Here is a 16,710-nt window from a genome sequence, read left to right on the forward strand (position 1 = left end):
TGATCAATGTGTACCAGGTTCTGGTTTCCTGGTGCGATTCACAGCTGTTACATGGTCTGTGTTTATTATGCTCAACATAAAAGGCGCACATGAGGGCCTGCTCACAGTCCCTCTAATATGGCAGCCATTTCTAACATTGTAAATCCCTTGAACAATGCTAGCAAGTAGTATAATCACTCCTACATGCCATGCCTCATTCATGCATGCACTTAAAACACTTTCGCCAAAACATAACGAAACATATCCGAACTGTATCCATAAACATGATATTCTAATACTGGTGAAAACAACGTAAAAATAACACCCCTGCTCAGGGCTTTACAAAAAGATAGAATTCCCCAAGGCTACAGTCCTGTCAGCCGTGGCAAGGTCCAGCCTGTCTGGGGGAGAATACACATAACCCTTCCACAGCTGTATTGGGCTTTCAGGGATGACTCATGTTTGATATCAAATTGATGTGGCTTGGGCAACTATGTGAGATGCTGACCACCATACCCTAAACTCAGGTCTGGCTTATATTTACAGTTTTAAGTGCCAACAGGACAACAACTTCACAGTTATGCAGTGTTTGCAGTATGGGTGCATATCTTCAATGCTGCCCCTGTGCTGCAGATACTTGACTGTCAATCCAGCTGTCATATGGCACTTGTGACCTCTAAACCTGCTCTGTGCCACTGGAGGGCAGGTGCTGCAGATCTGGCTACTGGTGCATACTATACTTTTAGCATGGAGCCTATGAAAGTGAAATCTGATCAGCAAATTTCTCTTCTAGAAAAGGAATTAGCTGTATCATTTTTTAACTAATACAAATCAAATAAGCCAGGGCTTCTACACCCTTGCCAGATGGCAATTCCTCACCCTAATATAGGCTTCCTCACCCACGTTTGGCTTGTGATTTTTCACTACACAAGTGGGCACAATAATATGTACATCGAGTAAATATTGAGTCAATAAGAATGCTTAGAATCCAATCCATGGCCACCATCATTGACCATCCCGGCAGGATAGCTCACTGGCAACATGCACGCCTTGGAAGCAAGATGACACGAGGCAACACAGGTTCGATCCCCGGGTCCGCGCTTAGAAACCTCTGGGTGTTTAAGCGCATTATAAATTGCAAATAAGACAACAAAAAAAAACAATTACGCAACTAAAAAAAAAACAATTCCTGTAACACTGCCTCGATGCCCGCGGGCTGTGTGAGCACTTTAAAAATGCTAAATAAATAAAAAATAAATAAACATTCTTACTTCAGCAAAGACCTGTAAAGTAGCAGAAAACTAATGTTTTTATCTTCCATAAAAAGATATCGCGGGAATGGTTAGTCAGGTTGCAAGAACCTGAAGAAGTGCCACCAGAAATAAGGGTACTGGTGCAGAAAATAGGGGAGTGGAAATCAGGAGATATTTTCGTTAGACTCACCCCTGGGTCAATAAGAAATGTTTGTGTTGAAAAAGATGATGGGGAGAGGGTATGAACGGTCCTGGGACAAGAAGTAGATCAAGCAGGGGTAAATGAATGGGAAGATCAAGATGGCAGAAATAATGAAGAGATATCTTCCTTCATATAAATGGAAAGTGTGATCATGAAACCATTTCTTTCAACATATTTGGGAATTCCTTGGAAGACCATGGACAGAACATTTCTGAGCAAAGAGAAAACTTAGCTCCTCCACTCAACCTAGCATTGTAACAACCGGAACCGAAACCACATTCCTCTGTCCTATGTCAACCTCCTCCACATCAATCAAAAATACCTTATGGCAAGAAGACACCCTTCGTTGTCAACTGAAAGTAGCAATTTTCTATACACATTGTAAATCTGCTTTGTTCCCATCTACAAAATGACGCTGCATAAGGGATGTCAATGGTACTAGCGCTAGGTGCTTCTTTTGAACCCAAAAATACTTTATTTGAAATTTCTAAAGCCAAGAGATGTAACATTTACTCCCGAGAACGTATGGGGCCTGGTGTGGTTTTATCATGTACATGCACTATGATATTTACGTTTCAGTTTTCAATAATTTTGAGTGCCTACATACCTGAAACAAGAGAGACAGTCACGGAACACCATTTCAGAACTGTAAACACACAAAGTAAGAACAAAGAAATGTGAGTGAATTGAAGATTCTGCTTGTCATACTTTATAGTGAAGGAGATCATTTTTTTAAAAAAACGAGTTATTTGTATCTCAAGTAATCAGGCAATGAATCATCGTTATACCATCAGATGTTTGCTGTTCGCCACCACTTTATGGACTCTGTGTGTTAATTAAGAGGCGCCTCTTTTCTGCAGCAAGGCCTTTTCCGTACGCTCACTGCTGCATTAATATTGCAAATAGTGTTCAATGGGTGTGTGCGAGTGCTGGCGAGGATCCCATTGTTAATGCCAGAACAACATATATCACTGTCATTCACCGCAAAAACAGCAGCGCCCAGATTTGTGACCAGAGGACATTTATGCAATGGCAGCGCGCTGCCATACAGCAATAGCCCTAACTGGCCAACAGGACAAATCCAACCCACGATCCAAAAGACATGGCACAACATAAATATAAATCTAGCCTTGATAAGGACCCTGAGGGGTCGAAACACGTGTCGGCTGACCACTTGTAAACCACACTAAAGTAAAATCTTATGTGTAAACATCAATCAATCTAATAATCAACGCAAGGTAACCGGGTACAAACTTGCTTCATTTTCAAAAAGAACACCTCTACCCACCCTTGACTATGCAGCTGGACAAAAACGAGTAATCGGAAACAAGGACCAATACAACTTCTACACGAATATAACTACCTGAGTGAAGCGTAAGTGGAGACTGGGATCTAGTGCCCACCTTGCTTTCCATTTACAAATTGCAGCATAAGCTTTTCCATATGTATATATGTTGGTAACCTATAGACATGCAAGTTATAACTATACACACATACCCCAAGCTGTCACCCTCCCCTGCGTTCTCTGTAGTTTCTATTGTTAAAGTAGCCCTGTTCAACTCGTCTGCATTTCTTATTCAGTTTTCAAGGGTATTCATGAGCCTGATCCCTCTCATAAGTCTTCTTTAGCGTTTGGTGATGTGCTAGCACACTATCTCCCGTCTGCTACTCAAATGATCTTTACTGTGCTTATTCCCCCTTTCCGTCTTCTTTTATTGGCCTAAATACGTTTTCACTTTGCTTCTTTAGTTCCTGCGGCTTCTTTCTGTGCTATTTTCCATTGTCTTCTGAAGAAAACATATATTGTCTATAGCTTTTCCAGACTAATTTCATAATATTTCAAATCTACCTATAGTTTCTTAATTTTCTTGTTCTTAACATTTACATCATGCCATCTGTCAAGAAACACCCGGTGGGATCAAGCTTAAAGCTTAAGCCGGAGCAAAGAACAAGTTACTTTCTTACCTGGTAACGTTCTTTCGATGGGATGGTCCGACGACGTATTCCATATCTATGACATGTAATCACCACAGCTGTGCTGCTTCGGAAACTTTTTTCGGCGTCTGCGTCCTGCGTCGATGACGTCGATGCGCCGTCGCCGAGGACCTCCTCCGACGTCATCCGATGTGATAAGTAGGACGCACGACGCCCGTAGCCTCAGTTGTAGTTTTTTCCCCCAGAACATGTGACATTAGTCAACTGCCAGTCAGACACAAAGCCTTGCGGAACGTAAGCTGCAATCGCAAAAGAAATTCTGCAGCGGGGAAGGCAGGGCGGGAGCGATATGGAATACGTCGTCGGACCATCCCATCGAAAGAACGTTACCAGGTTAGAAAGTAACTTGTTCTTCGAGGGGATTGGGTCCTCCGATGTATTCCATATCTATGACAGACTCCCAAAGCAGTACCAGAGCAAGGAGGAGGGAAAGAATTTAGAATCAAAATTTAGAATAGCCAATCAAATAGCAGAGCAAAGGACCGCCTTGCCAAAGGCCAGATCCTGTCCTCGGATGGAATCGAGGGAATAGTGACGTACAAATGTATGTACTGAAGCCCAGGTGGCTGCATCACAGATGTTGCGAATAGGAACACCCCTTTGCAGGGCAGTAGATGCAGCCATACCCCTGGTAGAATGGGCCCGCAAGCCAGCCGGTGGGTCCTTACCCGCCAAGCGGTAACACTCCGAGATGGCTAAAATAATCCAGCGAGACAAAGTCTGTTTCGTCACAGCTTGCCCCAAACGCTTTCCAGCGTAACCAATAAAGAGTTGATCGTCCACTCTGACCCGGGACATGCGTGAAACATAAAAGCTTAAAGCTCTCCTAGGATCAAGCCTATGGAGCCTCTCCTCTTCCTTACCAGGATGCGGAGGAGGATAGAATGCCGGAAGAACAACCTTCTGGGCCAAATGAAATTCGTCACTACCTTCGGAAGAAAAGAAGGACAAGCTCTAAGGACAACCCTGTCCTTGTGAAATACAGTGAAGGGTGGCTTAACTGAAAGCGCCTGTAACTCACTCACTCTGCGAGCGGAAGTAACCGCAACTAAAAACACAGTTTTCAGAGTTAACAGCCTCAAAGGGCAAGAATGTAAAGGCTCAAACGGATCACCCATAAGAAACTTAAGAACAAGGTTTAAATCCCAACCGGGCACCAGGAAAGGTGACGGAGGGAACACATTAGTGAGCCCTTTCAGAAACTGTGAAATTAAAGGGATTTTAAAGTAAGAACACTCTTCAGACGAGCGCTTAAAGATGGACAGCGCCGCCAGATAACCTTTAATGGTACCCACTTGCAAGCCCCTGTGGGTCAAAGAAAGTAAAAAGGACAGAACCATGGGGATGTCACATGCAAAAGGATCCACATTCTGAACTCTGCACCAGTCGCAGAACTTACGCCAACGGCAACGGTACAGAGACTTTGTTGCTGACCTTCGGGCCGAAAGCAACACCTCCATCACGTCTTCAGGGAGGTCCCAATCCTTATACCTCAACCTTTCAGAAGCCAAGCGTGAAGGTTGAGGGATCTGACCTCTGGATGGAGAACCTGAGCCCCCTCCCGTGAGAGCAGACCGTCTCGGTAGGGAAGACGACGTGGAGGGCTGATGGACAAGTCGAGAAGGTCCGGATACCACGTCCTCCGAGCCCACGCCGGAGCAATGAGGATCATCCGGGAACCGAACTTCCGTAACCTCCGCAGCACTTGCGGGATGACGGGGACTGGAGGAAACGCGTACAGCAGCGGGAATGACCACTCCACCACAAACGCGTCTCCTAAGGCTCCTTTTGGAGGAAATTCCCGCGAGCAAAACCTTTCGCACTTCCGGTTGACACTGGAGGCGAAGAGATCTACTTGAGGGGTCCCCCAAAGGGCAAAGATCTCCAGGAGAATCTCCTGAGCCAACTCCCACTCGTGAGAGATCGCGCTCTGCCTGCTCAGAGCGTCCGCCGTCACGTTTTCGTCCCCGGCCAGATGAACTGCCGAGATCGAATCTTCCTGCTGGATGGCCCAGAACTCGAGCTGCATCGCCTCCCTGCACAGAGGAAGTGACCCTCCCCCCCCTTTTTGTTGAGGTAGTGCATGGCCACTGTGTTGTCCGTCAGGATCAGAACACTCTTTCCTCGCACAGTCGGCAGAAAAGCCTTCAGGGCTAGCCTGACGGCCCTCAGCTCCAACAGATTGATATGGAGTCTGGACTCCGACGGAGACCAACGACTGCTGACTGTCAGCCCGTTGGCATGAGCTCCCCATCCCGTGAGGGATGCATCCGTCACGATCGTCACCTCCGGCCAGGGAAGCCAAAATGGAGCCCCCTTCATCAAGTTGCCTTCGACGGCCCACCACAGAAGGTCCCGGGCGACCGAGGGCGGCACCTGAACTGGGTCCGACATCCTGCCGGAGGACTGCGACCATTGCGTCTTGAGTGCCCACTGCAAAGATCTCATCCGCAGGCGAGCCTCTGGCACCAGAAGAATGCAGGATGCTATGAGGCTGAGAAAACCTCAAGAACTCGAACGCTGGGAGCGTCTGGGCATGCTGAAACTTGTGCACCATCTGCTGAATGTGAAGAGCCCTCACCTGGGCAGGAAAACACTGCCCCAGGGAAGTGTCGAGCACTGCTCCGATGTACTGGAGCCGCTGTGTTGGCGTCAAATGGGACTTCTTTAAATTGAGGGAGAAGCCCAGCCTGTGAAGGGAGTGGCAGGTGACGGACAGATGATCCAGGACTTGCTCGGGAGAGCTCCCCCTGATCAACCAATCGTCCAGGTAGGGGTAGACGTGAATCCCCCCTTGCCTGAGATGCGCTGCCACCACCACCATGAGCTTGGTGAAAACCCTCAGGGCGGAGGTCAATCCGAACGGCAGGACCCGAAACTGAAAGTGCGAGTCGCCAACCGCGAACCTCAGGTACTTCTTGTGCTTGGGATGGATCGGCACATGGAAGTAAGCATCCTTGAGGTCGAGTGACACCAACTAGTCCTGAAGCTGAAGGGCCTGAAGGACTTGAGAGAGAGTAACCATCTTGAACTTGTCCTTCCTGAGGAGTTTGTTCAAACCGCGCAAGTCCATGATGGGTCTCAATCCCCCGTCTTTCTTCGAAATCAAAAAATAAGGGGAATACCATCCCTTGTTCCTCTCCGCTACAGGCACCAGTTCTATGGTGCCTTTCTCCAGCAGGGCTTGAATTTCCTGCGCAAGGAGCGGATACGGACTCTGCAAAGAGAGGTTCCCCGGTGGATTGTCGCGAGGCCTGTGCCGAAAGGGAAGACAGTAGCCGTGGGTTATGATCTCCAGAACCCACACATCTGAAGTAATGGCTTGCCACTCTACAAGATGCTGCGCCAGCCTTCCCCCAAACGGCGAACCATGGGACAGGGCCTCATGACTGAGTGGGAGCGGCTGCGGCTTTACCTGAGGGCAAAGAGGCAACTGCCCGAACGGCCTTGGCACCACGGGTACCCTGTCGTCCACCTCTGGTACCCCTGCGTTGGCCTCTTTGACTGCCAGCTCCTCTCGCTTTACTGAAGGACGAGTAATAGCGAAAGGAACCACCCCTCCACTGCTGTCCCCTAGGATGAAAAGGCGGAGGTTGGCGAACTGCAGCGTCCAACGACTTTGCTGCAGCTTTTGAGGTCTGCAACCTCTCAAGGCTCTCGTCAGCCTTGCTGCCAAAAAGGTGTTCACCGTCAAAGGGCATGTTGAGGAGCCGGGAAGGCACATCAGGAGCAAACCCCGACTTCCGCAACCACGCAAACCTGCGTATCACGGTGCTCGCCGCCATGGACCTAATGACGCATTCAGCTAAGTCCAAACCCGACTGAACAGACTTACACATGGCATCCTTACCATCCTGGACCATAGCAAGGAAACCATCCCGTTCGTCCCCTTCGGGAATATGTTCAGCCGCTAACGCAACACAGTTCCACAGAGTGTGTGTGAAACGAGACAAGGCACAAATGGAGTTGGCCGCCTGAAGCGCCATACCACCAGAAGAAAACACTTTCTTTGCCCAGCCATCAAAACGTTTGTCGTCCCTATCAGGAGGGATGGTAGGGTACGACGCCTGCTTTGCCGGGGCCGTGGCCGCCTGCACCACCAAACTCTCCGGAGTGGGGTGCCTGGTCAAGTAGCAGGGGTCGCTACTGGCTGGACGGTATTTTCGCGACAAGGATCTGCCCACCGCCGGGAGACTCTCCGGAGCAGTCCAAGCCGCCGCCACCCTTCTCTGTAAAGCCATATGGAACGGCAGTACCGGGTCAGTTGGGGGACCAACATCAAGGAAATCCTTTAGATCATCCTGCACAAACTCCCCTGGGGGAGCAGACCATCCCAAGTACTCAGAAACCCTAGCCATAAGGCGCCGGTACGAGGAATCGGCATGAGAGCCAGGCTCAGGCCTACAAAACTCCACCTCCGGAGAGATGTCCAGTCCACTGGCATCATGCAGTGACTGCCTCAAAACGTCAAACTGACTATGGCCCGAGACAATGTCATCTGGAACCTGACTAGGAACCAGGCCATCAGAATCCTCATTTGCCTCTGAAATATATTCCAGGTGGCGAAAAGAAGGCACCCGAGAGTGCTTGCTCTTAACCAGACCCTTCCTACGGGGTTCCCCCGTGCCACGGGGTACCTCCGACACGAAAGACATCGATGGCGTCGAGCGAATCGGCGCCGGCGTCGAGAGAACAGGCATCGGCGCCGAGAGGATCGGCGTCGACGTTGAGGAAATCGGCGTCGACGTCAGATGCAGCGCCGCCAGCATCGGCGGCGTCGACACAGCCCTCGAAGCCGGAGCCCCGAGCGTGTCCTTCGACGACCTGAGCGTCGACGGCTTCGACGACTTCCTCGGAGCCGGAGCCTCGAGAAAGCCTGTTGACGCCCTCGACGCCTCAGACGTCAATGTCTTCCTCGAAGACCTCACAGGTGCACACGGTCTCGAACGCGTTGAGGACCGGGACCTGGAACGGGTACGTCGAGAACGAGTCTCCTTGTCCGAACGGGACCTCTCCCGTGACTCGTGCCGACCACTCTTGCGAGCGGTGTCTCTCGACCTCTCACGACCGACCCCACTCGGGGGCGCGGACGGCTTAGTACCCTGCGACTCAAGAATCGCCAGCATTTTCTTCCCGAAGGAAGCCCATTCCTCCGGCGTTGCACGGCTGGTGGGGTAAGCGACGTGCCCGGCAGAGTCCTCCGAAGAGGACCTGGAAGACAACCGGTGTCGGCGCTTCCGAGAATGCCTCAAAGAGGCTGAGGAGTGGCGAGACCGACTCCTAGAAGGAGACCCACGAGACTTCCGACGATGACGCAGAGAGTCACCCCTCGAATCACCCGTCGAAAGCCCCGCAGACTTCGACTTCCGGGGCTTGGACACCCGACCTACCGACAACTTCTTCTTACGTTCGCGTAAGGCTTTGGACGTGAGCGACTGGCAGTCGATACAGTCATCCGTGTCGTGGGCCTCCCCGAGGCACCAGAGGCAGGCGTCGTGCGAGTCAGTCACCGACATCTTGGACCCACACTCCCCGCACTTCTTGAAACCCGGACGCGGGGTCGAAGACGAAGTAGAAGACATCTTCACACAAAGGATTTTCACAAAAACAAACAGGTTCGAAGAACCGAGAAGAACACAACTCCAAAGAGTCGAGGCGTTAACCGAGATTCACGAAGCAACACGTTCGCGGAAAAAACGGAACTGAAGCTACCGGCGTCGTGCGTCCTACTTATCACATCGGATGACATCGGACGTCGGAGGAGGTCCTCGGCGACGGCGCATCGACGTCATCGACGCAGAAAAAAGTTTCCGAAGCAGCACAGCTGTGGTGATTACCTGTCATAGATATGGAATACGTCGGAGGACCCAATCCCCTCGAAGATATTCTTCTGGGTTTCTCCAGGGACTACATTGCCATCCTAATTTCTCTACTAGGATGACCTCAGGAATTTAGTGGTGAATCAAGTAGTACTTTACCCCTTTCCTCTGCTCTCTGTCTCTTGGTCTGGGCCACTTCCAAGAGCACTATTTCAACATCCTGATAGGCAAAACAGTAAACCAGCATACACTCCTATTGCTGTCCTCTTTCACCTTCCTCTGACCACTCCCTCAATTGTATACTCTTGTTTACTATCCACTCCCTCCATGTCTGAGAAATGTACTTTTTTCCTTGTTTTTCCTTTTCTCTGCATTCCTGACTCTCTTTACTTGTCTATGGGCAAAGCTGGACCACTTTTCCCCACAATGTTCTTTTGTGCAATCCATGGTTGGTCCCTGGTGTTCTGTTCTGTGCAATACCCCTTCAGTATTGCAGCACTTGCAGTTTCCCCAAGCCCGTGACCGTTACGGCCACTAGAGCCCACTTTGACCCTTTGATGTTGTTGGTGCCTCACATACAACCTTCATGGCTTTCTGTGCGCTTGCAAGAGCTTTTTGGCATTATTTGAGCTCTTGCACTTGGTGGAATCTGCAGGTACCACTGAGTCTTTCCTTAATATCAGGGCGACTTGAGTGACCTGTGCAGAAAATCTAATATTGGTATTGTTAGGGTCATCTGCACAGTCAGTGGTCTTCCTGGAGTCTGCAGATGCCACTGCTGATTCCACCTGTGCATAGCTGTCCCACGGAGCTCCCACAAAATTCCCAGTGTTAAGTGCTGTGAGTGTCCCGGGTTCAACAGTTGATGTGGGACTTGCCACACAATGGGCTTTTTCGGTTGTTTGAAATTTAAGTGCTCAGGTGAAAGCACTTGCAAGGATAATACACTAGTGCTTGATACACATGCAGTGATTATTTAACAATTATTTTGTTAAATACATGTACCCTTAGAATCCATGCTGCGCTCGCGTCATTTGAATCTTATTATACTGTTATATTATTAATATATTGTTAGATTCTCCTAAGCTGCAAGTTGGTTTATACTGACAGAGTACCTGCGTGTGTCTGTTATGGACAAAACAACTTATTGTACAGTAACCCACATCGCGCATATATTCTAGTGAAACATAGTTTTATTTGACTGAACACTAGAAATATTACTACTATAATCGTAACAAAAATCTTTCTGTCTGTTTTGCTCTGTTGTCCAAAGACAACGTTGGATTCCTTGGTTACAAATCTACTGTATCATACTCAATTCGCTATCGCACTTAATTCGCCAACACACGTTTCACTTAATAGGTTGCATACTACATTTGTTGACCTATTGTGAGGTTCTTCTGGGCGTAGTCTATTATAATCCAATTGTCTCTCACTCAATATAATTCTTTTCATATTTCAAATATTAACATAACAAGAAAATAGACAAGAAAAACATGTAAAAGGAAGTCATCTCCAAACCTTGATATTTTATGATAGGTGACGCTTCAACAGAACTACATCACTGAGCATTGTTTTTGTTCTTGGACAGCAAAGCAGGACTATTTGGTTTATGAATGATTCCATTGTTTGGCAGGAGGTGGGATAAACGTGCCATAAGCCCTGGCAAATGGTTTTCTCTACCCTTTGATTAGATGCTTGGCTATAGCAAGGCTAAATAGGATAATGGCCTGCAAGATGAGTTAGGCTATTTAGGTTGGTTGGCCGGGGCTGGGATGTTGCGCTCCTTGAATTGACAAGCCAACTAATAAATCACCTATTTCAGATACAAGTGGGAGCCTGATTTTCTTCTACAATTAGTGCCTTGATTCAGATATGCCGCGAAATACAGATGCACCTCTGAGCTAGCAGACGGCCTCCTCTCGAACGCCCCACATGGAGGCAAGGAGTCTTAGATAAAAACTCCAAGGGGTAGCTGGGATGAGGCTGGTCGTAAGGAGGGTGCACCTGCGTGTACTTCTCAGGGGAGCTGAGATTTTACACAATGGATGATTAAGACATGTAGTCAGCATTCTGAGTATTCCGCCTAAACGGCGCTAATACCGGCATGCCGGTATCAGCATTTCCGGCGGGGCAAGTTCCGGATTCTCTGGCGTACTGTGAGTATGCGGGCGCGTGCACAAGCCCCTGCCGGAAGCAGCAATACCGGTAATAACGCCTTTGACAAGAAAATGCCAGAAACACCAGAAAAAGTATGCAGTGGCGGTAATACTGGCGCTGGAAACAAACGCTGTTGAAACTGGAAGGTCTGCAGCGGCCATCATTAAAAACAGTATCCAACTCAATTCACCTGTTCCCTCAGACATCCAGGCCTAGAACTGAGCAAAAAACATGTCCCATGACCAGAGCACCCCAGGAAAAGATTCCCGGCTAACAAAACCAAAGTTTTCAGATACAGAGCTGACAGCCCTTGTGGACACAGTACTGCAACATGCAGAGGAACTATTTGGGGCCAGGCAGCAGAAAACTAGCAGCCAACGGAAGACCGCCATATGGGGAGAGGTGGTGGCCAGTGTGACAGTTGTGGGGACAGTCCTCCGCACAAGGAAGGACTGTTGCAAGAGGTGGGTCGACCTCAAAGCGAAGGCCTGTAGTGCCATATCAAAGCACAGGAGGGAGTGCTTGGCACTGTGGACCACCTACGACTGATGCCATGGGTGGAGCAACTCAGCGGCATCCTCCACATGGAGGAAATCAATGGCATCAGAGGCGGTGAGGCTGGAGCAGGGATCCACAGAGACATCAACTGTATGAACATGTGCATGCCTCGCCCATTGCATGCACCCACCAGCATAGCATAGAGCAATGGGCCTGGCAAGTGATCAGATACATGCCATGTCAGGCAGCTTACACCCGTCAATGGCAGTGGTAACCCGAAACAATGCACATCTTTACACACCCAACATGAACCCCCCCTTGCATGGTCACCCATGTGAGCAATACCGCCCATGTGAGAAACATGATATCACCAAAACTGGGATACACAAATCATGGGCTGGGTTGCATGCAGGAATGACGACATGTGTGGAAAATTGTTAACAACCTATCTCAGTTACCCTCTCCATGGACAGCGATGAGGCAGGACACTGATGCGCAGCAACAAAAACATCCCCCACACCTGCGCATTGCAAACCGACTGCAAGCCAGAGCAAGCAGCATGGCAGTGCTGCGGGCCCAGTCCAGCCACTGGCTGTTGTACCTGCAACTGTCCAGCCACCACCACCAACGCCTGCTGCTGCCCAGCCACCACCACCAATGGACATTGTTTTTTTATTATAACTGTTTATTGATTGAAGCATACTTGCTAACATACAACTCAAACAACACAACATAGGGTCACATTACAGTCTCGAAAACAACATTTGACTTCTTATGTCAGATTGTGCCGAGTCAAGGGCAACGCAGGGGGACGCAAGGGAACACCACTTCAAGTGTAAGAGTAACATTAAATCCTTGAGCATTTAGGGGGTCGCGTGGAGCAGTACTCATGGATCATTCAGCAAGATTCTTTCCATTTCCCCCAGATCTTACGAAACTTAGGGCAGCCTCTGGCTGTATAAATGCGTCTCTCCAAGGATGCACATCTATCCACCTTATTAAACCATCTATTCATGCTCGACTTGTCAGCCGAACCCCAGGTTGCAGCCGGTTGCCTCTTTCCCGCCCTAGCGGTACTGCCAGAAACGCCTTTTCACACTTGGTAAAGTCTGATTCTCCCCACATACCCAGCAACACCAGTTTTGGGTCGTGTGGAACCGAGGACCACATGACTAGAGATAATTTATTAATGCATTTCCTCCAGAAGCCCTGAATGATGTTACACTCCCATAGCATATGAAAGAAAGTACCCTCATCATTCTTGCATCATAGACATTTACCGTCATCCACCGCCCCCCCTAACGTATCATCGTAGCACTGGAATAGTACACTCGGTGAAGTATTTTGAATTGGATCAGTCTCAGCTTAGCATCAATACCGATCTCCCGTGGGAACATGAGTGCCTCAACCCACTCTTCAGGTTCCAGAGGAACTAAATTCCTTTCCCATTTTTCTTTTAACTTAACCAGTTCATGCGTTCCGAAGGAGTTGAGGACTTGGTATAGAGTGGAGGTGACCTTGGTTGGAATACGCACAGGGAAGACGTTGGTCTCAAGGGGGGAGGTTTTGGGAATTGCACTTAAGTCTGGGATCTGGGCATTCCTGTGTTATCTGCAGGTATTTGTAGTGGTCGCTCGGTTCAATCCCAGAGTCCCTTCGCAGGGCTCCGAAATCCAAGATGGTCCGTCTTGTATCAGATTAGCAAGTGTGCGTATACCCTTCTCTTCCCAGGATGCAAAGTATCCAATTCTTTGAATCTCTTGGAGGTGTTTATTATGCCATATTGGTTGTTCAAGTGTCGGTCTCCCCAGCCATCCAATATGTTGTGCTTCCCCCCATATTTGACGGGCATGTAGTATCAGCGTTAACACCCCCGCTAGTCTCTCATCTACATCATATAGTATGTGAATGGGGTTGATGGTGTCTGTCCTACCCATCTCAGCTTCAATGTGAGGGAGTGCCGGATCCCCACGTAGCCAGTCAATTATCACTCCTATTTGTGTCGCCCAGTAATAGGTACGGAGGCACGGGAGCCCAACCCCTCCCTCCCACACCAAGCGATGCAGGGTAGTGAGGGCAATGCAGGGCTGTTTCCCACCCCAAAGCAGCCCACGGAGGATGCGGTCAATTGCTATAAAGATTGCATGGGGAATGGGGATCGGGGCATTCTGGAGGACATATAGGAAACGTGAAACTAGCATCTTGAATAAAGCCGCCCTGCCTAGAAGCGTTAAGGGGAGGGTTAGCCAGTGTGACACATCGGTAGCTAATCTGTCTATTACGGGCTGAAAGTTACTTTGGAGGAAGTCCTCCAGGGTCGGCTTGATGTGTGTGCTGAGGCACGTGAAGCCTAGTATCGAAAACCTGTACGGGCATTGTTCAGGGATTGCGGCCTCTCCGCCCTGAAGAGTTTGTTCACTTGAAGCCCCCCGAATGTTTGGTATTCAGTGAGAATGCGGGACACTAGTGGGCACGATGTCGCTGGATTACCAGGATATATGAGAAGATCATCTGCGTACAGCGAAACGCGGCCCTCCCTTCCCCAGGGCCAGGAGAATCTGAGCCAGTTCCTATCTGTTCTGAGCCGTATAGCCAGTGGCCCCATGGTGAGGCTAAACAACAGCGGGGAGAAGGGGCAACCCTGTCTGGTCCCACAACTCAGCGTGAATACTCTGGAGGATTTGCCATTAACTCTAACGACCGCTTCTGGGGAGTCATAGAGCAATTTCACTCAAGACATAAACTCTCGCCCGAAGCCCACCCGTTTCATGATTTCCCACAAGGCATCCCAATCCACCGTATCAAATGCCTTCTCGAAGTCCGCAGCCAAAAGTGCCAGTGGGTCCGAGATGGACGAGGCCTGTTCCATGGCGAGGTGTACCCTGCAGAGGTTCATCCGGGTGGACCTGTCGGGCATAAACCTGCACTGGTCGGGGTGTACCAGGGAGCCTATCCCAAGAATCAATAAAAATCTGCTTCTCGGGTTTGTGTGCACTTTCTTCAGCCGGAATGGTAATCTTAATGAGGATCATTGAACCCCTAGCACCCCTTGAGAATCCTACATGATATGCCTGGGAGTAGTTGGATCTCTTGAAAAAATGGCATTCTGTGCCGACTAAGTGAGTTTCTGTGAGAAGGGCGAAATGGGGGGAATGTCTGTTTAGAAATTGGAGGATCAATCTCCGTTTTATGCTGGAGCCCAGGCTGTTCACATTCCATGTCAAGATGGATATTTCCCCTTCCCGTGCCATGTGTGGTCCTTTGGAGTACTAATGAGCCCTGGAGAGATACCCCCTGTCATGCATTTTGTCCTTTTTACCCTCATTTTTGTAACACCACTTTTTACTCTGCGGTGCCGGTGTTCTCTGGCATCGTTTCTGCAATATGACCAACTAATTTGAACCTTAGGCAAGAGCCGGCACCCGTTCTGGCCCATATCACCCCACAACTAACCCTGCCACCCCGCAGTTCCCCCCAAACGTGAAGACCCTGTAGCCCAAACAAATGAAATTAACAACTTACATAGGATGTTTTAAAAAGTCAATTTTCAGGGCGGGGGGGAGGGTGTGGGGGGAAATAGGGGGCGACCCCCACCAAATTTGCACAGGAAGGGAAGGAGGGAGGGGGCTCTGTCGGGAGTCAAGTTGCGAGCTGACGCCATGGCAGTTCTGCAGCATCTCTGCAATGGGTTTGAAAGGATATCTTGTTTGTCCAGCATCTGTGTGTCGGCTAAGGTTTCACACAGACTGTTAATGTCGCCTGTGTCACAGGTCGTCATTTCAAGGGGCCTTTGCTTGTTCTGGTTCATTCCAATCTGGTGGTGGTGGGCGCCGCTCAGGAGGGGCTCTCTCGGGTCAGCGGCGGGGTCTTCTGCTTATCTGTTTCGGTTCCAGGCCCCAGTCGCCGACTAGGCGTCGTTCAGCCTAGTTCCAAACCTCCTGAGGGTATGTGAAGTGCACCGTGGTGCCTTTATGGTAAATCTTCAATTGGGCCGGGAACAATAGCCCATATTTCACATTCATGGCATACAGTCGTCTCTTTAGGTGTTCAAAAGATAGCCTAGCTCTTTGTACCTCGCGGGTGTAGTCAGGGGAAAAAGGAGATCCGGGAGCCATTGTGTGTGATTTCCCACTTCATGCGGCCCATCTGTAACACTGCGTCCCTATCCCTGTAGTTCAGGAGCCTGGCTATCACTGCTCTGGGGGACCACCCGGGGTAGGCCTACCCGTTGGGATTCAGTGAGCCCTCTCCACTGAGAAGAACTTAGAAAAGGATTTCGGAGCTAAAATGTCAGCCAGCCACTGTTCCAGGAAGAGCTCCATGCTTGGACTCTCTGTTTTTTCAGGAACGTTGAGGATATGCAGATTGTCCCGGCATAGTCTCCCCTCTCTGTCATCGACCCGAGCTTCTACGGTCTTTAGGCGGGCCAACACTTGTGAGAGTTGCTGGTTGGTCTCTCAGAGTCCATCCTCTGTTGCTGAGATGCGTTGTTTGGCCTCTCCGGTACGGGAGGACAACTTCCGCAGATCATGACGGAGGAAGGACACCTCCACTGTGATGCCATCCATTTTTTTCTCCATTGAGGAGCGGGAGCTAGCAATAGCCGCCACTCATCTTTAAGGGAAAGAGTATCCTCTGTAGTTTGTGCCTCTTGTTGGGGTGTTTGGTCAACGACAGGGGTCGTGGCGATCGCATATTGATCCATCTTGCTTTGTGTTGAGGTCTTCTTTTGTTTATCCTTCGCCATGATGTGTGGCAGGACCGACTGGACTCCCAGTGGTCGTGTGGCGCTGGGTCAATGTGG

The 16,710-nt window shown here is 49.5% G+C and overlaps 1 protein-coding gene across 9 annotated transcripts in view; it reads right to left on the reverse strand.

The window, feature by feature from the left end:
- Positions 1-16,710, reverse strand: part of BDKRB2 (bradykinin receptor B2) — a 594,686-nt gene that overhangs the window by 5,677 nt on the left and 572,299 nt on the right. For 8 of the 9 annotated variants that reach the window (XM_069637694.1, XM_069637701.1, XM_069637696.1 and 5 more), the window contains one exon: positions 2,042-2,080. The exons of the other annotated variant lie outside the window; for it this stretch is intronic. In XM_069637694.1, coding sequence (XP_069493795.1) covers positions 2,042-2,080 — 39 coding nt within the window. The remainder of the gene's footprint in view (positions 1-2,041; positions 2,081-16,710) is intronic. 9 annotated transcript variants of the gene reach the window in all.

This window comes from Ambystoma mexicanum, chromosome 14 (assembly GCF_040938575.1).
Source record: "Ambystoma mexicanum isolate Mex_15411 chromosome 14, UKY_AmexF1_1, whole genome shotgun sequence".
NCBI lineage: Eukaryota > Metazoa > Chordata > Amphibia > Caudata > Ambystomatidae > Ambystoma > Ambystoma mexicanum.